The sequence below is a fragment of the Lissotriton vulgaris genome, chromosome 5 (assembly GCF_964263255.1).
Source record: "Lissotriton vulgaris chromosome 5, aLisVul1.2, whole genome shotgun sequence".
Classification (NCBI taxonomy): domain Eukaryota; kingdom Metazoa; phylum Chordata; class Amphibia; order Caudata; family Salamandridae; genus Lissotriton; species Lissotriton vulgaris.
Genome location: NC_141693.1, coordinates 368,357,206 through 368,382,045, shown reverse-complemented (window position 1 = coordinate 368,382,045; position 24,840 = coordinate 368,357,206). Strand labels below are relative to the sequence as shown.

Below are 24,840 nucleotides of genomic sequence, written 5' to 3'. Positions count from 1 at the left end.
GGCACAATACATGCTTCAGCCCCTGGTAGGCCTAGGGTGTACCTATGCCCTGGGTACCTATGGTACACTATACAAGGGTTCACAAGAGTGACCCAGTAACCAATCTGGTATGTGCCTAAAGTAAATGGTATCAATTTAGAGAGAAAACAGCTGGGCAGTGGGTCTGATTAGCAGGCCCACAGCCACACTAAAGTCGAAAAACCAGGGAATCACAGCAAAAAGTGGGGGTGACCATAGGAAGCAGACACCACTCTCCTACAAAGAGGTCATGATAAGTTCCATCTATCAAAGATTGTCGTTGTGATCCAGTTTTTCTGTTTCCTTGTCCCACGTATGTTTCCCATGTCTGCTTTTAGATGTGAGTCTTGATCTTGTTGTACAACAGCCTCGAAGCCCCTCCAGGACTTGTGGGTGTCTCCTCTTGAGAATGAATGGCTGAAGTGAAACTCCCATCAATAAGGCATTTTCTTCTTGATGAGGAGAGTTGTAGCTTGCTTGGAACCGTCTCTTCAGCAGTGTTGCCTGAAATTGACAGGTGTTAAGTGTATCTCTACTGAATAGATTTCTGGCTTCTTTATTGTTGTGAACAAAATCTCTTCTCTGATTCCAAAGTAGGACCTTTCTTCATCTGCCAAATTGAGAACGCTTCTTGGGTTCTTCCCAGAATAAACTGGAGTCATCCTTGATACATAGAAGGATTTTAAACCTCGCCTGAATGTGTTCTTTGAGATGTGGGGTTTCTACCGCAGTGGGTGATTCCTCTTTAGCACATGGTTTTCAACTTAGATATATTTTAACCATCATCTGTTTTTATCAACGAAGAATTGTGATTGCTTCTGCAGTGTGAGAACTTTTGTTGCTTGGATTCCAAGAATAGGGACAGAAGGGCAAGTTTGAAGAGGTCCAAAATATGTGCCCCAACTCATATGGTGCGCAGGAAGGGTACGATGTTCCTCTAGGTGAAGAAAGAAGGAACAGAGAGATACTATAGAGGGTGTGGGTCAAGTTCAGACCTACACTGTAGATGAAGGGGGATTCCCTTAGTTGGAACTAGGGCTCACACACACATAGCAAGCTAGGTGTCATGCTTCATCATACGAGCCTGCCCCTCGACAGGTTGGCACTGCAATACCTGACGGGCACCCTGTACGGGGCTCTTTGGCGGGGATCTTTTGTTCCTGCTGGTGTGTGCAGTGGGGGTAAGAGGCCTAGTGTGTATGTAGATGTGTGGGGGAAGAAGGTGGGTTAAAACAGGTCAGTCAGTCCTAACAATATTTTATTCAGAAGGTAGACTGCCTGAATAAAAATGTGCAGAGAGTGGCAGTGAGCTAGAGGCAATGTATCTAGCTATCTGAGACATACTGTCAGTGGATCGACATGTTTCGTGCCATGTGTGTCAGGAGGATTGAGGCACTTCTACAGGATCAACAACAAATGCTATCTATTCAACATAGTAGAGTACAACTTACATACCACGTGTTCAGGTCGATAACCTAACTATTGTCTAGTGAATACTTGCAACAGTGTCCGGCGGTCAAAAAGGACACCAATTAGGGTCCAGCATTCCTTGGACGCTTAGTCTACGACCTACCCTAACGCCGGCAACCGGGATGCCGGCGGCAGGGTAGGTCATAGACCCTAATTGGTGTCCTTTTTGACCACCGGACACTGTTGCAAGTATTCACTTCGGGAAAGTGGCTCTATATATACTGGACCAAAGTAAGGTACAGTGTGTATAGAGTCCCCAAAGGTTTGGCAGAGGCTAAAGTTAGATATAACCTTACTCTCTAAAGTGGTAGCTCGGTCGAGCAGTAAGGCAGTATCAGAGGACAGTGTAAAGCATTTGTTGTACACACTCAGCAAATGGTCTCACACACTCAAGAACTGAACTCAAGGCCAATTGTTTTGTATCAAACGATATAGTTGTTTTATTTTAGAACCAACAAGGTATCAAAACATACTTTCTCAGGATGAGTTACTTTAGTTAAATACTTTTCAAATATGCAAGAGACTTTTTGAATGCAATAGTTACAGTTTGTTGCAATAGGCAATACAATTTCAAACACAATGCAATATTGAGCTCAATGAGAATTTCTAGTTGAATGCAATTAGTTACTTTGTAGATTACTTTTCTAATCACAGAACTGGATCCTAGATTCAGTCCCGGGACATGAGCTGTAAACAGTTAAGTAAAAGTGTTTTGGTTACAGTAGTGATTTTTAAGGAATATTATTGTATTTTAAAAGTTGACACTGAAACTTTTTCAGTTGAAATTACCAATGTTATCCTATGGAAGGAAATTCAATTTGCAGGTAAAGTATGTTCACGTTATTTTTGCAATCCAGTACTGAACTCCTAGGTTCAGCACTGGGACCTCTATCTAAAATAGGTAAGTAATTACGTTTTGGTAGTTAGTACAATTTTTAAAGAATATTTGTAGTTTGCAAAAATCGACACTTAAAAGAAATTTCACAGAAAAACATTCAATGGTTTCCTATGGAAGAAAATTGAGGTTACTGGTAAGTACGGTTAAAATTACTTTTCAGGGTTTGTGCTGGGCTAAAAGATGCAGCACTGAAGTCTCTCCTGATAACAGGTGAGCAAATCGAAATTCGTTGTTCCGCTGATTTTAGGTGAAATTTTAAAGTTTCAAATCTCCACACTTAGAAGAATTTCCAAGTGGAACCAGTCAATGTTAGCCTATGGAAGAAAAGTGAGTTATCGGCTTTTAGGTAAGTACTCGACTGGCAGAGTTAAGGTTCTGGGCATAGACTCAGTGGTCTCCCAGGGTCAGGTAGGTACAGTTGGTACACCCTCAGCGGCACAGGGGCAGCCGGGTGCAGAGGTAGTTAGGCCCAATGAGAGGCAGGGGGCCTTCGGTTGGTGGCTGCTGGCTAGCAGGCCACGTGGCTGTGGGAGCTGGGCTTCTGGTCACTTGCTCAAGGCAAATGGGGAAGTAGGATACGACAAAGGTTGCACTGCCAGGGGCACTCGGGCGGCTGGGTGCAGGGGGCTTTTGAGCCGTTGGGCGCTCAATGTTATTCAATGGAGATCTTGAAAAGGGAACAAAGGCTGCAGGCTCGGGGACGGAGGATCTTCTGGAGCGACCAACACTTCGAGGGGTAAGTTGGGATCATGGAGGGTAGGTAGGCTCCCCAGAGTTAGGCACAGGAGGCCGGGGGGGGGGGGGCGCCGGATGCAGGGCTGTCTTTGGACGTCGGGAAATCTTACCCTCTGCTGGTCGTGTTTGGAGGGGTCCTTGGTTCGGAGTCTGCATGCGTCGTCTGGGTCGTCGAGGAGGGTCCTTGTGCACTGGATTCCAGGTCCGAATTGCCAGGGGGACGTCCTCAGGGTCTTTGTCCACTCGGGCACATGCCGGGCTTGGCGGATGCAGAGTGGGCTGTATTCGCGGTTCCTGGCTGGCACCAGGGGTATTGCAGTTTGAGCAGAGCCACTGATCGTGGGAGTCCCAGTCTCTAAGAGAGTCAAGGCAGGCAGGTCCTACGGGGTTATTGAGGTTGCTGTCAGCTGCTGACGCCGGGATTTAGCAGGAGCAGGTTCAAGGATCAACAGGCCTGTAGGGCTGGGGCCAAGTCAGTTGGTGTCGTCCTCTTGTTAGCAGCTGCACGGCAGGTCTTCTTCTTCTTGGTCTTCTTTCTTGTTTCGAAATCGGGTTCTGAGGAAGGAAGGTTCAGGTTGCCCCTAAATACACATTTTAGGGGCGTTACAGGTAGGGGAAGGGCAGGGACCAATAGGTCCCTGTCCTGGGGTGAGTACACCCCTATCCTGCTCCTCTCCTGTGGGAGTGGGGCAGGAGCCAATCTCTGATTGGGCAGGGCTCCCCATCTTCAAGATGGCCGGGGCCAGGAGTTGTGCTTAACCTCGCCTCTCCCACCTGAGGGGTGGGGTTGGCACTGGCTGCCCCCCCCCCTTCTTGACGTAGAATTCCCGCCAGAGTGGGGGTCTGAACTGGTGGGGGCCAGTTGCTGAGTACAGCAAGTGGTCTGGAGAAGCTCACAAAGGCGGCATGCCTTTGAAGCTTCCCCCTGCCCATCCTGGGGGAGGAGACCTAGCAACTCGCCCAGGATGTGCATGGTTGCAGGTCCAGGAGAGCGGGGGGCTCTCCACCCAGGGGTACAGCAACATGTCTGCTGTGTGGCAGCCTCTCAGACCAGACGTGGATTGTAGGTTAGGTTTCAGGGAGCATCTCTAAGATGCCCTCTGTAGTGCATTTTGCATTCAATCCCACACTGGCATCCGTGTGGGTTTAATGTGCTGAGAAGTTTGATATCAAACTTGTCATTCTTCAGTGTAGCCATTATGGCGCTGTGGAGTTTGTAGTGACAACCTCCCAGCCTCGTATACTCTTAATGGCATCATTGCACTTACAGTGCCCGGGAATGGTCCTGGGTACTGTAGGCACACAAGGCTCATGCACCTGTGCCCACAACACTGGCATAGGGCACCAAGCTAGAGGGGTGGCTGATGTATGCCATGGCAGTGGGTTTGTGGGCATGACACACAGGGATGTGTGCCATTTCGACTCTTTGCTTAGTTCTGCACCAGGACACTGCAAAGGCAGTGTGTGGGTGTCAGGGCCCCTAAGGGTGGCACAATAAGTGATGCAGCCCTTAGGGGTCTTCTCTGGTCATAATGTCCTGGGTACCTAACGTACCATTTACCAGGGGCTGGCATGTGGCCAGAGATGCCAATTGGGTTTAAGCTTCAATACAGTTTTAGGGAAGGAACACAGGCCCTGGGCACCTGATTGGCAGGAGCCCAGGGCACACTCAGTCAAAGCACATCAGCAAAAAGTGGGGGTATATCATGCAGGAAAGATGGCACTTTCTCACATTTACTAGACAAAAGTTAGGTTATCGACCTGAACACGTGGTATGTAAGTTGTACTCTACTACATTGTGTAGATAGCATTCGTTGTTGATCCTGAAGAAGTGCCTCGATCCTTCTAACACACATGGCACGAAACATGTCGATCCACTGAGAGTAGGTCTTAGATAGCTAGATACATTGCCTCTAGCTCACTGCCACTCTGCACATTTTTATTCAGGCAGTCTACCTTCTGAATAAAATATTGTTAGGACTGACTGACCTATTTTAACCCACCTCCTTCCCCAACACATCTACACACATATTAGGCCTCTTACCCCTACTGCACCCACCGGCTGGAACAAAGGATCCCCGCCAAAGTGCCCCGTACTGGGTGCCCGTCAGGTATTGCAGTGCCGACCTGACGAGGGGCAGGCTCGTAGGATGAAGCATGACACTTAGCTTGCTAGGTGTGTGAGAGCCCTAGTTCCAACTAAGGGAATCCCCCTTCATCTACAGTTTAGGTCTGAACTTGACCCACACCCTCTATAGTATCTCTCCGTTCCTTCTCTCTTAACCTAGAGGAAGTTCGTACCCTTCCTGCGCACCAAATAACTGTTGTTGCTTGCCATTCTTGTTTGTGGCCTGGCCCCATGGATGATGTCTCACTTTTCTCAACTCATTAATAAGTGGCAGGACTTAACTTTTACTTCAACATAACTAGTTTGTTTCTAAATTTGGAAAGAACCTGGATGTCCTCCTTTTTTTTTTTTTTTTTTTTTTTTTAATTTTTTATTGGAAAACCTCAAAGATACCATTACAGGAAATTGCAGGCACAGACCAGCTTCCATCGACAACAACAGAAAAGGATATAAAGCCTCGCACAGCGAGGGAAGACATTACTGCAGCGGTCAGCGTAGGCCTATAGTAAGGATCGATAAATAGGTATGTCCACAATGTTCCAGGAGTTGGGAGGTTTTCCTTTTATAATAAGAGAAGAGGATCTTATAGCTTGCAATGTTACGAAAATCAACAAAAAGTATAAAATTGGAGCAGATCCTAGAACAGGAGAGTATTCATCATTAAAGGAGCACATACTGGGGAACATGATGCATAGTAACCACCCACCCAAAAAAACAGTATCCCACAAGCTAGAAACTAAGGGCAACTGCTAAGTCACATGAGAACACATTACAGTAGACTCCCCAATAATACTGGATCCCTATCCCAATTGAGTAAAAGATACAGAGGAACAGGGAAGAAACAGAGTAAAGGAAGAAAAAGAAAGGAGGGCCATAGAAACAAAGAAGAAACACAAAACACAGCCCATCCCCCAACCCCCCACCCTGCATACCAGCGGAAGGCCACGGCCCACCCCCCCCCCCCCCCCCCCCATAGGCATGCCTGTCGCCCCAAGAAACCCCAAAGGCGGGAAATAACGGAGGAGGGCCTTAGCTCCAGCCGCGTGGGGTGCACATCCGTCCACATACCTTTCAGGGCAATGTGCAAGTCATTGATGGCCAGCCAAACATCTCTCACCGTAAGCGCCATTTCTCCCTAGTCAGTTTATCGGGATCTCGGGTCTCAATGAATAAAGCAGCAGTTCGGCTCAAACAATTAACGCGCAGTTCGTAAAGGAATTGCGGAGAGTCACACTCAAGCCCTCGCTTAGTTACAGCGTCACGCGCCTCTCACCGCATTTCAGCTGAAATCTGGTCCGGGCAATCGATTCTGCCTCACAGCGATACTTTCCCAAAATCGCGGATATCAGCCAAAAGCCTGTATGGAGCAGCTTAAAGGTCCGGCGCCGCAACGCACTCGATGTATGCAACATAAGCGGTTTCAGTTTCACACTCTGGGGACCGGACCATCATGGCTGATCGGGGCCGTTGTTTATCGCTTGTGAGGCGGCTGCGACGCAACCCGAGGTCCCGGCTCATCCGGAATGAAGGCCGAAGACTTCAGGACGACGATTCTCGGCCATCCGGGGCGGTGCGTGGACCGAAGTCACACGGTCAGGCTTCCCCGCTGTTCCTCTACACGGGGCCGCGGCTGGGGTGCAGGATCGCGGGCAAGATCTTATGGGAGACGAGGGCGAGCGGCGGAGCTGGGCGTCTATGCAGCCATCTGGGCCGCCGTCCTGGCTCCTCCCCCCGATGTCCTCCTTTGTTGATGATACTTTCTTTTCTCTGGTTGCTCCCAAATTCTCTGTTGCTACTTGGCCTTTCAAGGCACCACCCCTCTCCTTTCTATTTCCTTCCCAGAACAATTCTCTTTTCCAAAGCAATCTAAAATATGTCTAGTACAGTTGTGCCAGCACTTGATTGTTGCACAGAAGTGCTGCTCCAGGTAGAAAGTGTTCCCCAGTAAATAAAAAACAAGTGCTGAATTTGCGACTCTATTGCCCCATTGCAGCCAACTATCTGTGTAGTATAAAGATCCTATCCTCCGTTAACCCCCCTCCGTGTTACAAGGACAGCAGAGTGTATACTTCTAGGAAGATGACCCTCTGAACTGAATAGGACGATGAGAGGATATGTCATCAGACCTTAACGGAGATGTAGGGAGTGCCTGACTGTGTACTCCTTGAAATGGGAAATAGGGAGCAGCTGTTGCCTGCCGTACACCCACACATTATCATTGTGCCACACCTGTAGTCTCCTACAAGGCTCACGACACCTGTCTCAGCACTTTTTGCGGGGTGTATGTGGCAAACTGGGGGGTTGGATCATCTTGTGTTTCTCTCTGCTCTATATTCAAGCTCTGAGGAGGTCACCAACTCTGTCGTCCCTATACCTGGTTCTCTTCTTCCTGGCAAGTGGGCACATAACTGCTCTTCCAGTGGGCACCCTTTTCTGAATCAGGTAGGATACTAGACCTTTATCAGTAGGTTGCTGAACTGGATGGCACTCCAATTACTGATCCACTAGTCCACCCCAAGATCACCAGTCAATACTGCAGCAGTTTCAAGCTCAGCATTGACTGCCAGGCAGCACACCCATCTTGCTTCTTGTCTGATGTGATCTACTCTTCTATGCCCCCCAGCTGCCTCATTGGTCAGGTCTAATATTACTTAATACCATTTGTGTTAGCTGATTGTTTCATTTTGCTCTCATTTTGTCTCTCCTTTACTCGTGGGTCCCTGGCTCACTGTGCCACTGGTGTCAAGCTAGCCTGGCTGATGAAGGGTGATACCCTGAAACCGGTCCTAGGATGCTTGTTCCCAGTCCAGAACCTAGCAGTTCGGGCTGGACTGTTCCCATGGGGAGCAGGGCAAGACTGATTTGCATATGGCTGGGCCTAAACTGGAATGACATGGTCTGCAAAAAAATGATGGATTTAGGCCCAGCTCTCTGTACTGGGGGTGAATGTTAGACACTGTTCAGGTTTCCTAGAAGCAGGCCACAAGTCCTAAAAAAAGAAGTGGGAGGATTAACCAAGTTAGGCATTGTGCAAGTGACATCATGGCTATCACAGTGTATGACATCATATTGCGTGACATTGCACGTGGCATCATAGGACGTTACCTGAATGGAACTGAGATCAACAGAAGTGACATCATATATTAAGACATCACACACGTTTATCAGGTATATTATGAGTACATTGAAGTGCATTATGAGATTTAACAAATGAGATTTTGCGTTGGGGTTGTGCCAAAAAAGTGACGCAATCCTGACACATAATCTGAGCCTCAACTAGTACATTTGTTTTTTTAAACCCTTCAAACAAAAAAAAAATATTTTATGGGGTTAAGGCGTCTGCTGCAGAGGTGCCCAGTAAATCTCAGGGAAAAATAATAATGGTGAAAAAAGTCTGGAGGTTAACACATTTGTTGGAGGGATCTGTGTTTTGTGTAGTCCCAGATTTGAATCAAAGTAGTATAGAAGGTTGGTGTGTCTCCTGCAAAGCACATCGTGTAACATGCAGATGACCGATTGCTAATTTATGTAGATAGGTAAGTGAGTTACTGCTTTGAACTCAGAGATCCTTTTGCTACTTGCAGTTCATTAATTGTAATCCTTGTAAAATAGCACAGTGAACTATGCAGGACATGTGACTCCTACACTTTGTAAGTCTGACGGTCTCATGTAATACATCTTGTACATAGATTTACACACTTACATGATTTATTGTCAATGTATAATGTGTATGTTAAATAAAGCACTCTGACTGGCATGAGTAGCGCTATAAAAGAAATAAAATCGAGCTATTTACATTGTTATTTGTGTAAATACTGGCACAGTTGATGACCTCACCCCCTTTAGCTCAGTGACAACTGATGTTCTGGTCTAAGTGGCCCCTATCAAATTAAAGAGGTCTAGAAAAATCCAATCCACATCCTCGTTAAACTCAGACCTTAACGATGAGAGTAGACACTTAAGACTGATTGAAAGGCTATGGAGACAGAACCCTTCACTTGAACACCTTGCACTCCTCAGATCTGAATGTCTCTCCTACAAAAAACACATCTTTAGAGAAAAATCCACTCTCTTTTGCAACCAACTTCACAATGCGAAAAACAGACCAAGGGCTCTATTCGATATCACCAAACAAAAAACCACCCTTACCCCCCAACATGAAATAACAGCCCCCTATAAACGATGTGATGAAATAGCCAACTTCTTCTCTAACAGAATTGCTAAAATCGAACTTTCGCTTATCCCGATTCAAGACCATCATCCCAGCCCGACAACTCTACCAACATGCAAAGCTCCATGAAGACTGCATCATATATGTCAACAAAGGACCGGGGGGACCCAAGAAATACCAACACCAGCACTGTTCCCCTCCAACCAAAATATAATGATAAGTGGACTGACTTCAAACTGATGAAAGAAGATGTCCAAGTCTTCAAAATAATTGCAAATTTGAAGCCCACATCCCACATTAGGGACATGCTCCCTTCCACCTTAGTATAGAACGTCAACAATATCATCTTTCCTTTTTGGAACAAAATCATCAATGCCTCTTTCTCATTTGGCAGAGTCCCTGACTCCCTGCAACTAGGACAAGTCACACTCATTCTTAAAAAAGCAGGTACTGACCACAACGACTTCAATAACTTCATGCCGATCACCAACCTTCCCTTCCTAGCCAAATCGATCGAGAAATGTGTCGTACTTCAACTCATCCAGCATATTGACAAATTCAACCTTTTAAATTCCTTCCAATCGGGCTTCCGGAGTGGCTACAGCACTGAAACAGCTCTGCTCAATAACTCTGATGACATGAACAAATCTCTTGATTTTTTTGTTTGAATATCTTTTATTACATTTTTGTAGTTAGAAGTGCATTACACTGCAATATGATCATATACAAGGGTACACAGTTACCTCATCGTCCTCTCTGGTACAATAAACAAAGAAGATAAATCAAAAAAATGGCAGAGAGTGTGAGCCGCAATTGTACAAAGATACACATTCAATAACAGTCTGCTGACGCCGCAGTATAGATTACATGTCTCCTTCCAGCCACATTTCGCGTTCGTGTGGCACCATATCCAGATTGGAGAAAGATGAGGACATAGTACATTTCCGCTTGGTAAACAAAGATAAAATGTGTCCGACTAATAAATGAAATGCACTCTGCCTGGTGTGTGTCATTTATACAAAAAGGAACTTTTGTAGAAGGATAATCCAATATGATATAAAGTACTACAACCCTCCTGAACAGATACAAGTCCCATCTGCAATTCCTTGCCCAAGGGGGTGTCCCTGTCTCGCTCCCGAGAGGAGCACTCCCCGCCCCAGGAGGCGTGTTAGCAGCGCAGCCAAATCCACTCCTGCAGACACCAGAGTGGGCCCAGGAGGATCGATGCAACTATCGACATCCAAATCCTTACGCTTACTATAACAACCATAAAATATGAGCAACAATAAATAAAAAATATAATAGCAATAACTTGGGGGCATAAGGAAGGAGGTAAACAAAGCAAATGAGGGAAAAGGTAGGTATGGGTAGGTGTATGTGGTGTCCCGTCAGTAGTGTGAGTCGACCGGTAGAGGGTGTAAGTGGACCTGGGGCGGGGGGGTGGGTGGGGGGGAACGCTGCGGCCAGAGAGGGGGAGGAAAGGGTCCCGGCCTCATCAGGAAGACCAGAGTCAGCAAAGGGCGTGCCTAAACTATGCCGCCCTGTTGGCACACTCGATGGAAGACGACCAGGGTGTCGTCCCATGCCTGGGATATAGGGTACATACGGAGCCCTGCTGTTTCCTCTCTGTGCACAGCTACACTCTCTGCCCTTGCCCAATTGTCAAACGAATTTCGCCAGTGTATCGCCTAGGGGGGGGGGGGGGGGGGGGCTCATTAGTCTTCCATTGTTTAGTAATGAGTCGTTTGCCCGTTATCAGACCCAGGTCCCAGAATCTGGCCAGGACTTTCGTCTGCTTCGTCCGTTTGTAGAGGCCTAGCAAGCATGGATCCCACGTATGTGGTAAGCCACCCCGTGTCCCCGCTGCCAGAGTAGATGACACTGCCTTCCAATAAAGAGGAACAAAACTGGGTCTTGACTCCTAATCAGCAAGGCTAAGTCAAATATAAACTGAACAAACAATACAAATGCCAGTACTGAACTAACTTAGTTTCTATATCACAGATATATACAAAATATACAACTAGATACAAGCTTTTTACAAATATTTACAAAACAGATCAAAAACAGCTCTATAACACATTCACACTGATACTTTCACACTACACGCATACAACTTATATCCCTGAAACAAAAACAAATACCACTGAGGTATGGGTCCGTGTCAACATTCCATTAAATCATATGATACAATATACATTTATCATTTGTAATATGAATAACACTGGTAATTGTTGCCCAGACAAATCATTTTATGTTTCTGGCTCAGTACTTTAGACTTTTAACTGACACTGGACCTACAAGGTAAAGTAAAAAGCTTGTATCTAGTTGTATATTTTGTATATATCTGTGATATGCACAAAAATTTCTGTTTGAAAAATATGAAAAACTTTTGAAAAATTATTTGAATAAATTAGCAACAAATGTTATAATAGACTGCTATGTTTTATTCATACAGATCTTTTGGCTATTAGAAACTAAGTTAGTTCAGTACTTGCATTTGTATTGTTTGTTCACTGCCTTCCAATAATCATGCAGAAGAGGGCAAGACCAGAGCATATGCAGGACAGTAGCGTCCGTCAAGTGTCATTTGGGGCATGCCGACGTGGTCAAGCCAAAATATTGATTTATCTTGTCCGGGGATAAATACGCTCTATGTATAATGTAATACTGGATGATTTTAAAGCGGGAATTACGGGGAATGTTTTGCGTGCCCGCCAATATTGCTGCCCACTCCTAATCTGACCATTCCCGGCCCCTGTCCGCCGCCCATTTATCCCGCAGGTGCTGAGAGGAGAACTGCGTGTGTATGTGTAAGGCCTGTGCAAGCCAGTGCACCACGTGAGATCCGTCGCCCATCACTTGGAGGTATTGTATCAGCAGGTGGGCCGGTGGTTCTTCTGTGAGGTCACCCCAAGCCTGTGTGAGCGTGCACATAAGTGTTGCATGCATTAAGAACTGTCCCGCCGGCAATCCCGCATCCGCCGCCAGCGTCAAAAAGGGAAGCAGGGAGCCCTCCGCAAACAGGTCCCCCAGTGTTTCCAGCTCCGCCTGTGTCCAGCTGGTCAGCGCTGCCTCTGTGAGTGTGCCGTCCTCCCATGGGGTCCCCAACAGTGGCAAGTTCGGGGCATATAGCTTTGTGGAACTTGTTAACCTCAAGCTACGAAGGTAACATTTCCGCGCCACCGCCAGATGTATCTGTTCCGGGCTACGTGACTTGGTCAACGGGTGAAAGAGTGTGCGTATCTGAGCCACCGTCATCACTGTAGTGTCCGTGGCCGTGTCTCCTAGGTTTTTCCCGCTGAGTCAGTGGGCCACCCATTGTAGCTGCGCAGCTATGTAGTAAAGTTCCTGATTGGGGACAGCGAGACCCCCAGCCTCTGTGGGAGCAAATAGAGTTTTTAGCGCAACTCTGGGTCTGCCCGCGTTCCAAATCAATTGTCTAACCAGCGTCTCCAAATAACGGAAGATTCGGACAGGGACATAGGTCGGTATATTGGCATAATAATACAAAAATTTAGGCAGCACTATCATCTTTGTCAAAGTTATTCTGCTCGGGACATTGAGCGGGAGTGAATTCCAGAAGGCGACCTGCGCCCTAATCGACGATATTGCCCGCAATAGATTACCTTCTGAAGCGTCGGTGGGGCTCCGGTATATGTAGATCCCCAGTAACGAAAGGTGGATGAATACCAGACGAGTCGTTCCTCCATAACCTCAATGGGGTACTCCGGCGTGGCGGCATCAAAGGAATACACTCCAGATTTCACCCAGTTGACTCGGAGTTCCGAGACCGCTCCGAACGTTCGGAATATATCCATGAGTGCAGGTGGAAAGCAGGTCAGGTCTCTGATATAAAGCAATAGGTCATCAGCGTACAATGACACCAAGTGAACCCCATCTGCCAAGGGATGCCCAATTCTGCGCCGGAGGCTCGGAGCCGGGCTGCCAGTGGTTCCATCAGTAAAGGAAAGATAAGAGGGGAGAGGGGGCATCCCTGTCTGGTGCCTCTACATACTCTGATGGGGTCCGAGAATAGCCTGCCCGTGCGGACTCTCACCACAGGCCGTTGGTACAGAAGGTCCACCATTTGAAGAAAGTCTTCACCCAGTTCGTATTGCCGCAGCACCGATACCAGGAATGGCCATTCCACTGAATCAAAGGCCTTTTCAAGGTCAAGTATTGAACATCCTGAGTGAGGCCATTGTGACGTGGCCAAACTCTGCACCCTGAACAGCCGTCTGATATTATAGGACGTGCTGCGAGTCGGCACAAAGCCGTTTTGGTCAGCATGGACAAGGGCAGGCACCAGTGGCGCTAGGCGTTGAGCCAGTGTGGAGGCCAGGATCTTATAATCAGTGTTGAGTAGGGCCAACGGTCTATACGAGCCCATGTTAGTTTCATCCCTGCCTGGCTTCAAGAGCGATACTAAATTCGCCTCATTCAACGTAGGCGGGAGAGCGGAATCAGAAATCGCCGCTTCGAAGACTCGCAACAATTCAGGTATGAGAATGATAGAATAGGCTTTGTAAAACTCCGCGGGTAGGCCATCGGGCCCCGGGGATTTACCATTGGAGAGAGAGAAAATGGCCGCTCGAATTTCCTCAGACGAGAGCCGCGCCCCAGCTCATCGCGTTGAGCGTCATCAACTACCGGCAGGGGCAGACTGACAAATACTCAACGATGTCCGCATCAGAGAACCCCAATCGAGAGCGATAGAGGTCCGCATACTGCGACGCAAATGCGACATGAATATCTCTCTGCGTGTATGCCATGGTACCCCCAGCAGTGCAGATAGAGGTCACCGGGGCCGTCCGGTCATCCCGCCTGATCAGCCACAACAATAATTTACCCGGCTTATCCCCAAAGTGGTGGGTGCGCGCTGAATGAGCAGCGTAGTTCAGATGCTTTAGCCTATCAAGTAAGTGTGTGTGCCAATCTCTGGAAGCTAACAAAGCCTCGTCATCACCCTCCATCGCCTCTCGCTCCTGATCCAGCAGTTCAGACAACACGTGTCAAATCATCATCTATCTGTTTCCGCATGCCCGCCTGCGTGCCCAGACAGTGACCCAGCGCTACCACCTTGAATGCATCTCACTCTAATTGAGGGGTAGAGGCAGTGTTAGTATTATCCTCAAAATATTGCAAGATGCACGTCGACAGCGTCTCCCTGAATGGGGCGTCCAGCATTGTGTCAGGATGTAGCCTCCAGGTGGGCACCGGGGGATGAGGCCGCTCCCAAGCTAAATCTAAAATATGGGGGTTGTGGTCTGAGTGAGTGCGGCCGAGATAGTGAGTGTCCATAACCTGTGGAAGGAAGTCGCTCGACACCATGTATCTGTCTAATCTAACATGTAACATGTGGGCTCCAGAACAATAGGAGTACACCTTCGTATGCGGGTTGCGGTTCCTCCAGGCGTCATGCAGGTCCCATTGTGTCGCCCAATCTTGCAGTGCCCCCATTGCTCCGCAAGCCAGTGCGCTGGGAACGACCGGTCAAGGCTAGTGTCCAAAACACTGTTGTAGTCACGTCCAAGCAATAATGGAATGTCGTGCCAAGGCGCTAGTACTGTCGACAGTCTGGAAAAGAAGAGACCCTGGTCAATATTATTGGTGTAAAGGGAAGCAAGCACTACAAGTTGACCGTCTAATTTGCCCTGTAGCACTACGTATCTGCCCTCTGTGTCTATCCTGCAGTGAGAAAGGGCAAACGGGACTCCCGGGCGCACCCAAATCAGTGCCCCCGCGCAAATGCAGAGAACCCAGTGGCGTACAGCTGCCCTCGCCGTCTGCGGTGTAGTGCCAGTGTCTCCGGGCCAGTTAGATGAGTCTCTTGCAACAACGCTATTTGGACCTGGTGTCGTTTAAGGTATGAGTGTATCTGGTAACGGTGGGACGGTGTGTGCATTCCGCGCAAGTTCCACGTACAAAATTTAATTACAGCCATGGTACTCCTGGTCCAGTGCCATTCCAACCGCCCACCTCCCTCCCCCTGCCAGCATGGTTTCCCGGCAAGTTAAACATCTATGGTCCGACTCCAAACTCCTTCGCACACACATACAGCATATAGGGTGAGCGTGTAGGGAAAAAAAAGGGGAAGGAAAAAGTGAAATGAAACAACTGCAATAGCAAACAATACAGAAATAGAATGCCAAAAGGGCGACAGCAGAACATGTCATCTTCCAAACGCTCCAGTGAGCTCGAGAAAAAGTGAGTTCAGGGGGCTCTACCTGCGCAGAATCACCGTCCAATCAAGGGTGAGGGCGCCTCCCCCACACAGGAAACTCATAGTACGTAACCCAGCAGTTTCATGCAGTCTTCGAAGGGGGAGTACCATCTCTGAGTTACAGCGTTCCAGAGATTGCTAGGGCCCCCAGGTAATCACTAGTCCGTCACTCACCTCCGGGGGTCAGACCTCCCTCACAACGTCGTCTCACCTCCGCTCAGCGGAGTCCGCCAGCACTCCCGACCATGGTACACGAGACTGCAATCAAGGCACCACTGCAGTCCGCTCTGAGCGCCTCCCCGTGCAGAGCAGTCACGCTGTTGTCTCGACAGTGCCCCAGGAGGATAGAGTTCCGGCCGGCACCGAAGCTCCCAGGAGCAGTACAGCTCGCTCCACCACGAAGTGCTGAGATAGGGCGCCCTCGGGAAGTCGACCCTCCAGCCAACGTTCCATGTGTACCTCCGGCTCCCTACCCTCCCATTGCTCCGGCAAGCCAACAATGCGGACGTTGTTTCTCCGCGCCCGTCCTTCCGCATCCTCCACGCGGTCTTCCAGGAACTCTACCCGGTTGAGGAGGTCTCGGACATGCCCATCCAGTTGCGTGACTTTGGGCGTAAGGTCCGTCATTGGTAACTTCCATTGGTGACTTCGGCCGGCAACGAAGCTCCCAGGAGCAGTACAGGGGCCACAGGTGCTACAGTTTCCCTTTCAATGAATGAGGTCTGCGGTCTGGGGGGTGACATCCGGCAATTCCACTGATATCTGCGAATCCGGCAATCCGTAGATACGTTCGTCATCGCTAGGAAATTCACGGGGGCTGGCGTCCAGGGCGGGGTCTGCTGGTAAAGAGCCACTGATTTCCGCTACCATCCGAGGGAGCCTCTTGCTGTTCACTGAGTACAAGGGAGGCCGGAGGGCCCACCTCTGCCTCCGGGTTCCGCCGCCCCGCCGGCGAGGATCTCCGCCCGCGGCGACGTCTGGACCCCCGAGGGCGCCTCATGTTCGATGACGACAGCCCTGCACTAGGTTCCGTGTCGACTCCAGAGTCCAACCAAGCCTCAACTGCCTCAGGGATGTTGAAAAAGTGTGTTTTATCCCGGGCAATAACGCGGAGCCGAGCTGGGAAAAGTAAAGAGTACTTCAAGTCCAGCTGGCGGAGCCGTTGCTTCACTGCCAGGAAAGAGTGTCTTTGGCGTTGCACCTGGATGGTATAATCAGGGAATAGCATAATCTTGGCGTTTTCAACCCTGATGTCCGACAATTTCCTGGTCTCCCGCAGTATGGCATCGTGGTTGCGATAGTTAAGGACGCGGATAAGCATGGGTCTTGTGTTGGAGCCCGTCGATGGGGGTCGGGCCGGCACCCGGTGAGCTTGCTCCACCACGAAGTGCTGAGATAGGGCGCCCTCGGGAAGTCGACCCTCCAGCCAACGTTCCATGTGTACCTCCGGCTCCCTACCCTTCCATTGCTCCGGCAAGCCAACAATGCGGACGTTGTTTCTCCGCGCCCGTCCTTCCACATCCTCCGTGCGGTCTTCCAGGAACTCCACCCGGTTGAGGAGGTCTCGGACATGCCCATCCAGTTGCGTGACTTTGGGCGTAAGGTCCGTCATTGGTGACTTCCAAGGCCGAAGTGCGCTCCGACAGCTTCTTGTGGTCCGCACGCAAGTGTGTGAGATCAATGGCGACGCCATTGATTTTCGTCTCCAGGGAGGTGTGGGTAAGTTACATGGATTCCTCAAGACGCTCCATCGCCGCCAGCATTGCGTCTAATTTGGAGGCAGTCTGATCGGGCTCGGCCGACTTTGCCATCTTACCTTTTCCCAGCGTGCTGCCGATTCCAGCTCTAGTCTTAGGACCCCCAGACATGGGCGGTGTGGTGGAAAATCCATAAGCGGGTCCAACTGGAAGAGACTCCCCTAGCCACAGAAGAGGGCACGGTCCGTTGCGCAGACAGTCGAAGGCAGCACCCAAGGAAAGGCAGGCTACGAGTCCAACAGTACATATGGGGGTCTCCGTCGCGAGCCAAGGTAGGAAATGGCCTCGGGGTTGAAGTGGATCAGAGCGTGGGGCACATCCACGGCGCCTGACCGATTCCTGGCAGTTCGCCCGGACCACAGGTAATCTCCCGCTCTCAAAAGGGCCGCCAGTAAAACAATGCCTCCCCGGCCTCCGCCTGTCAGCGCACCAGCGCGGGCGGCGCCCCGAGTGGGTCAAGTAATCCTCACCAACACCGCAAGGCCGATAATAGCGGATCCCACGTCGTCTCCCACCTCAGCGCACTCCCCTCAGGATGTTACGGGAAGGGCAGCTCCCTCACTGCGGCCGGGTGTCCTAGGCAAAGGCTGCCGGGCGAGGATGGCACCATTCATCGCCTCCTCCAAGCTGAACTGCAAAGGCCATGGCTTAACCAGTGGGTGCCTGCGGGGCCTCGATCAATGGGCTCATAGTGGGGCAGGAGGAGGGGGGAGGGGCGGGGCACCCCCCGCTGCCAGGAGAAAACGAGAGCGGCTAGGCCCAGGAACGTCTGCCACCTTCGCACACTTCCCCCGAGGCTCCCCACCAGGTGTCCAGCATAGAGCCGGACAGTAACTGCAGCGTCCCCCAGCCGCAGCGCGGCACCCGCCCAGCGCTGGCGGTCCTATCAACTGGGGGGGGGGGGCAGTGAGCAGGGTAGCCCCTATATCACAGTTCAGGCAGCCTCTCTCGGCCGTCGACTCCGCAGCGCCTTGTGTCCGCACCGCACCCCAGCAATGACGGGGGGAGAGCGCCAAGCAGCTCCGGGCAGCCCCACAGTCTCGGGCCGGCTCCGGCGCAATTCCCCGCCAGCCGGGTTGGACAATCGGGAAGGGCCGGCCGCTCCCGCCTCCACCAGCGCAGGGGTGGACAATACCCTGGGTATCCTGTGGGCCGGCGTCCGGAGGGCCAGTCACCGCGTGTCCAGCGACGGCAAAAACCGGGGCCAGAAGCTCCATCCGGGGGTCCCTCAGCGCCTGTCACGGAAACGGGGCCCAGCAGCCACGCTGCAGCCTCGGCCTCGCGTAGGTGCCCCAGCCAGCCGGGTGAAGCAGCCGGGGGGTGGGTGGCCTCTCTCCGCCGTCTTCAGTACCCCCAGGGGCCACCTTTCCTCCTGAAATTCAGCAGGGACACAGTAGGAGGTCTCCCACAGCTCCGCTGGCGATTTGTGCTGAATTCACGGAAATACTAAGGAGAAATAACCTGCAATGGGGGAGCTCGGCACGGAGCTCTACCCGGGCACGTCCACCACCATAGCGTGCTTAGCCACGCCCCATTAACAAATCTCTTGATGAAGGGGACTTTTGCTTCCTTATCCTACTTGACCTGTTGGCGACTTTTGACATGGTGAACCTTCCGTCCCTACTAAAGACCCTCAAGAGTCGCTCTGCCATTAACGGCACAGTATTGAAATGGTTCTCATTCTACCTACAACATCGTGCTCAACAAATAAAAATCAACAGTTGTCTCTCAAAACCTGTTCTATTGCGACAAGGTGTTCCTCAAGGATTAATCCTTTCTCCTGCTCTATTTAATCTCTTCATGATACCCCTCACAATTATTCTGAAACAAGCAGGGGTCAAGTACTACCTATATGCTGATGACACACAGCTATACTACAATATAAAGTCCCCTAGAGACAGCTTCAACCTCCTAAAACTGAACACCAGCAAGACTGAACTGCTACTCCTCTCACTTAAAAACACTACTTTACCAATCCAATTATGGCTCAAGAAATTGAACACACTAAACTGCTCTCTTTTCCTTTCCAAGGTTTTAAAATCCCTAGCCGTCACCCTGGACCCTTGTCAATGAAGGAGCTCATTAACAACTCAGCGATAGGAGCCCTTATCACATTAAAACACCTAAAAAAAATCTAACATTTTATCCCCTCCAATAACCTTAAGGATGTGGTGAAATTGCTTGTCCTCTCTAAACTGGACTATGGCAACGTCATCATCACTCCAACTCCTAAAAGTCATCTTGCCCCATGTGAAAGGAGATTCCTCACAGGAATAAAACGGCTTGACCACATCTCTCCGGCCTTAAGAGTCTCAACTGGCTTCCCATTGAAGGAAGATGTATCCTCAAAACCACCTGCATCGCCGAAAAAGCCCTTCACACAAAGAATCTCTCATACCTAACAACTAAACTTTCTAGAGCTCATACACGCCGGACACTGAAGTTCCAGCACACTTCTTCTCATACATCCTAAGTTAAAAAAGAAATCCACCCTGACACGTGAGTACTCGGTAAATACCTCCAAGATATAGAACTACTCTCCCAAAAGATCACCGATGCAACCTCTCCTTCTTCCACTTTAAACAAGATCTCAGATCTTTACTACTAAACAATTGCATCATCTCGCACACAAGCCATCTACGCTTCCCAAAGACATTACCCCACTCCACAGACTCTCTCATTATGGCTACCTGATTCAGTCTGTCCCACTTTGGCACTAATATCATTTCCTTTTTACTGTATTGTGTAACCTGTTGCTGTATCAACATACTTTGACTGTGTTCTCCCAATTTTTAATATGTTCTGATTTTAGCTCTCGCAGTAGACTTCATATGACCTACACATATCCTCTCTTGTATCTCAAATTGTCCTTTGCACACTACTTGTAAAGGTCTAGCTAGCCCTATATAAAACTCTAAATAAATAAAAATAAGTAAGAGGAAAGTGATGGAAAAGACAGAGCAATATACTTGGTAGCTGCCACATTACTCTTCCTACCAGCAACCTAGCCCTATGCTTGAAGACTTTGGGGTCAAATCCGATCTTGTTCGGAAGGGCTCCGAATCTTAATCGGCTTTGCCCAAACCGATCCTGAATTCTTGTTTCTGACCGAAGCGTTCCCAGTTCCAAAAGACCAAGTACTTTGCCTGAAACCCCTTAGCACTGACCGAATAGGTTCCGAAAGGCATCCGGAGAGATCAAGCCTTTTCTGGAGCCGCTTCGTACAGCTCTACGGATTTGGTTTCCAAGCGAGCAAGTACGATGAAAGATTCGTACAGCCTTTCCGAATCTGTTTGTCCGGAACTAAAAGGCTGCCGGAATAGGTCTTTGGGGGCCCGTAGCAAGTCCACCTTCACCCGGAACCTTAGTCCTAGAAATAGGGTAAATATATTTTAGTTAAATGCACACTTTCTTGTAATTGAGGTGTATTATCTGTTTAACTCTCTCTACATAAAGATAATGCAATAGTACTTCAGAGCTATATGCTGTCTGCTTAGCTGTTATTCAGTTGTACAACTAAATAGCTGCCAAGTTTTCAGGATGCAAATGCGTGACATTTCTCTGTCTGCAGTATCCTAATCTGTGGCACTTGTGTATCTTGTGTGTGACTGTTTGAGTGTCATTGTATAACAGGCTACTGGAGGTAAAAAGGTGGCGTTTCATAGGTCTGTTTTTTCTTTGAATTCATATACATCTAGCTCTGTATTTATACTGAAACTAGGAGCACTGCAAGTACCAGAATGCAAATACAAAATACCCTTGTGAAGTACTTCATCCTGAAGTTCTCATGCCTTGTAACAGCTTACCTTAATATTTGTTTACGTGAAAACCTGTTCAGCTAATTTAAATTCAAGGTATCTGGGTGTCAAAAGTGAACTTTCCCAAGTGGAGTGATGGTAATGGATCTTTTTGGAGAGAGGAGAGTGCCATGTATTCTTCTCTGACCCAGCGCGTGGTGAAGCCGTGAAAACAATCTGTGCTGCCCCTGCACCTTGATGACTGCTCCACAGGCACTCACGGGGTCCGTCATGGCTTGAATGACCTTGCCTCAGCGAACCTGGCCAATCACTGCGGCTTGCACCAGGAAAGACTACAGAAGGTGCCCAATCCACAAGTGGCTGGGTGCCGAATTTGCAGTTGTCAGTTTGTTTATTGTAGGGATGTTGATCCACGGCGTGTTCTGGAGACCCAGGGCCTGGTCTCTCAAAGTGCCTTTTTTTTTCAAAAGGGCGCCACACTTGCTGTTGCAGGGAAACTAGAAAAAAGTTACAAAGTAGCAACAATTACTATTATAATGGTGGAGAAGTGTGGCTCACGGTGTAGAACAGGCAGACCCGGAAGCTGAGGTCAGACCCGGGACCAGGGTTCAATTCCCGACGCGGCAGGGTCTTGAGCTCAAATGTCCACGGACTTGATAATTCTCGCTTCGGTGCCTGCTCTAATCATGGGTTCTCACTCTGCAACTCTGGGCATTAAGCTTGCTCAATCTCCACAACGGCCCCCCTGCGGCGGGATGCCTGGCTTTCACCTTGGGGATGCCCTGTAGGGGCTATCTCACAGGGAAAAAAGCCAGGACGGGTTCCCAAGGCAAGCGCCGGGAAACCTCCGGGTAGCTGTGCGCTCAATAAATGCAATATTAATAACAATAATAATAATAATGGCAATCCACTCCAGGGCCGGCCGGCTGAGTGAAATTGCTTATAGTGGCAGGCGGAGACAGAAGCACAGCAAGGCGAAAAGCGATCCATGATTGCAGCATCTCATTGCTCAACGTTAGCCAGAGGACCTGTAATTGCACATGACAGATACATAAAAACAAAAACTGAAAAACCACATTGGAGGAAACCAAATCAATTAAAAGCTATTTTAAAGGAAATAAGAAAACATCCAAAATCACACACTTGGAGGAAGATTCGGAGGAGTGAGTTTTTTTTGATTCACTGATGGTAATGATATGGGGCGATGGATGATTTTTAGGATTCAGGAATGGGTAAAGTTTAGGGATGTTCAGGGTCTTTTAGAAATCGGGTGGGGTTTTGCGTGGTGAGGGGTTTTAGGGTTCACATATGAGTGGAGTTTAAGATTCAGTGATAGGTAGAGTTTTGAGATGATGAAGGGTGTTTAGTGTTCGGGAATGGGTTGAGTTTAGGGTGGTGTGAGGTTTTAAGGTTATAGTGATAAGTAGCTGTTATATGTAGAAAGGGCTTTTAGGGTTCAGGCATGGGGAGTTTTGCAGTGGTGAGAGGGTTTTAGGGGTAGTGAGTTTTTTTGGGCTCAGGGATGAGTTAAGTTTAGGGGTGGTGCCAGATTTTAAGGACTCGGGGAGGGGTAAGGTTTAGGTGTAAATTGGGGTTTTTAAGATTTAGGAAAGGGTGGTGTTTAGAGGCAGTAAGTGGTTTTAGTTTAAAGAGTTTTGGAGCAGAAAGGGCTTTAAGGATTTTGGGATGAATGGAGTTTAGGGATAAGAGATGGATGGAGTTAAGTTGTGATGAGGGGTTTTTATGGTTAAGGGTGGGTGGCATTTAGGTCTAAAACGTGCTTTTAAGGGTCAGGGATCAGTAAAGTTTAGGGTTAGGGATGAGTGAATGTTATGCGGGGGGAAGCATTTTTTAGGGGGCAGAAATTGATGGTGTTTTGCAGTGGTGTGGATTCAGCAAATTAAAAGCATCCATAGTAAGTGTTTGACAATGTAAAATATATAAATCTGTAATAATGCCCCCTGATGTTGAAGATTTTAATAAATACCTTCAACAAAAATGTTTGTGGAAGTAAGACCTGAAACCCTTTCATTTACACCTTAAACAATTAGTATGCAGAAGCCAATTTTAAAATAAGACATTCTATGAATTGGTTTCTATGAAATGTTAAATGCCATTCTTTCTCAAAAATTCCATTAAACCGTTTAGATGAACTGGTTTCTTCGTTTTTGGGGGGGGGGGGGGTTTATATAGCGTGAACTCGACCCAAAGGTATTGGAGCGCTCTAAATGAGCACCAGTTGCGTTGCAGACGGACACATTCATTTTGTTAGGCACGAGGAGATTGTGATTTGCCCAAAAATCACAGGATGTTTAGCGCCTCTGCCTAGACTCGAACCTGGTTCCTTAGGTTCGAGGTCGACTGCTCTAGCCGTTAGGTATTCTATTAAATCGTTTTTCTTTTAAATCACATACAATGTGATGTGGCCAAGAGCACTAAAATGTGTTCGTCTAACCCCTGGTGCATGGTACTTGGCATGACCAACTAATAGCAAGCTATCGCGAGGTATGATGCTAAACATTGGGTCATTTTCCAGCCAGCACTAAGATGATATCTTTAATTACATTTGTTTCCGGTCTTCACATACCTGCTTTATTTCATTCTTTGCTTCCCCTTTAGTTAGAGCATATGTATTTTATTGTTTAATGCTTATACATTACTTTGTACTTTATAGGGTTATTTTGTTCTCTGAAAATCTAATGAAAGCTGTGAAATAAAAAGCAAACTTCTGACCACAAATTGTGACTTAACTATAATTCCTAAAGCAAAAATGCTTTAAAAAACACAAGCACCGTCGGATTAAGAATGAGTATTACTAGGAGTGCATGTATTGCACCTCCAGACAATAGCTTTCCAAATCCAGTAGCAACTGTCAGTGACTTCCCCCTTATTCCAATAACCCCACGAATTCTGTGGAGAAGGTTTCAGTGTACTTCCAATATAAAGTCATAAAGATTAGGTAACATTTCCAGCTGTGTTACACCTGGTCTTGTTAATGAAACATGACTGTCCTCGAAACCTACAGTGCATTTGACTGTTGAAAGCTCGTGTTTCATTTATGGGTCCAACACACCTTGATTCTGATCTTTAGCTCTTTACAACATTTTGTCTTGAGTATAGCCTAGTGGATGGATTACCTTGAAGAGACTGACAAGTCAACATCTCCCAACTGCTGTATTTGATGAATTTATTCATAAATCATTGTAGTCTTATGTAGTTGCGTGTGAGTTCCTTTAACGACTCAACATTTTTTTTGTGTCTGTGTCTTTTGGATATTGTATGCTGTGCTATAGGATGTGACCATTTTTAAGTATTAATTACTAGGATTACTTTACTATTTAGGCCTGATCTGACTCCCTTGGGAGTGACTGCTCTTTTGTTCAGACAGAATAAGAGCCACAGTAACGAGAATACCTGACACGCGCACATGTTTTCAAACAAGTAGAATGTTGAACACATTTCATTTTGCTAATCACAACAGTAGCATCCATAACTAACACTAAATGTTCCCACTAGAATTGCTGAAATGTGAGTTGTCAGTCATTAAATTGTATTCTATTTCACAGGGGTTTGTGGCTGCTGTCTCGCCTTTTAACTTCACTGCAATTGGGGGTAACCTTGCCGGAGCCCCAGCCTTGATGGTAAGTTCAAGTTGTACATTTTGGAGTTTACATTAAAG

The 24,840-nt window shown here is 48.2% G+C and overlaps 1 protein-coding gene across 1 annotated transcript in view; it reads left to right on the top strand.

Moving 5' to 3' along the window:
• ALDH4A1 (aldehyde dehydrogenase 4 family member A1) overlaps window positions 1–24,840 on the top strand; it is a 275,101-nt gene that overhangs the window by 86,385 nt on the left and 163,876 nt on the right. The window contains exon 7 of the mRNA XM_086921700.1: window positions 24,728–24,802. Coding sequence (XP_086777826.1) covers window positions 24,728–24,802 — 75 coding nt within the window. The remainder of the gene's footprint in view (window positions 1–24,727; window positions 24,803–24,840) is intronic.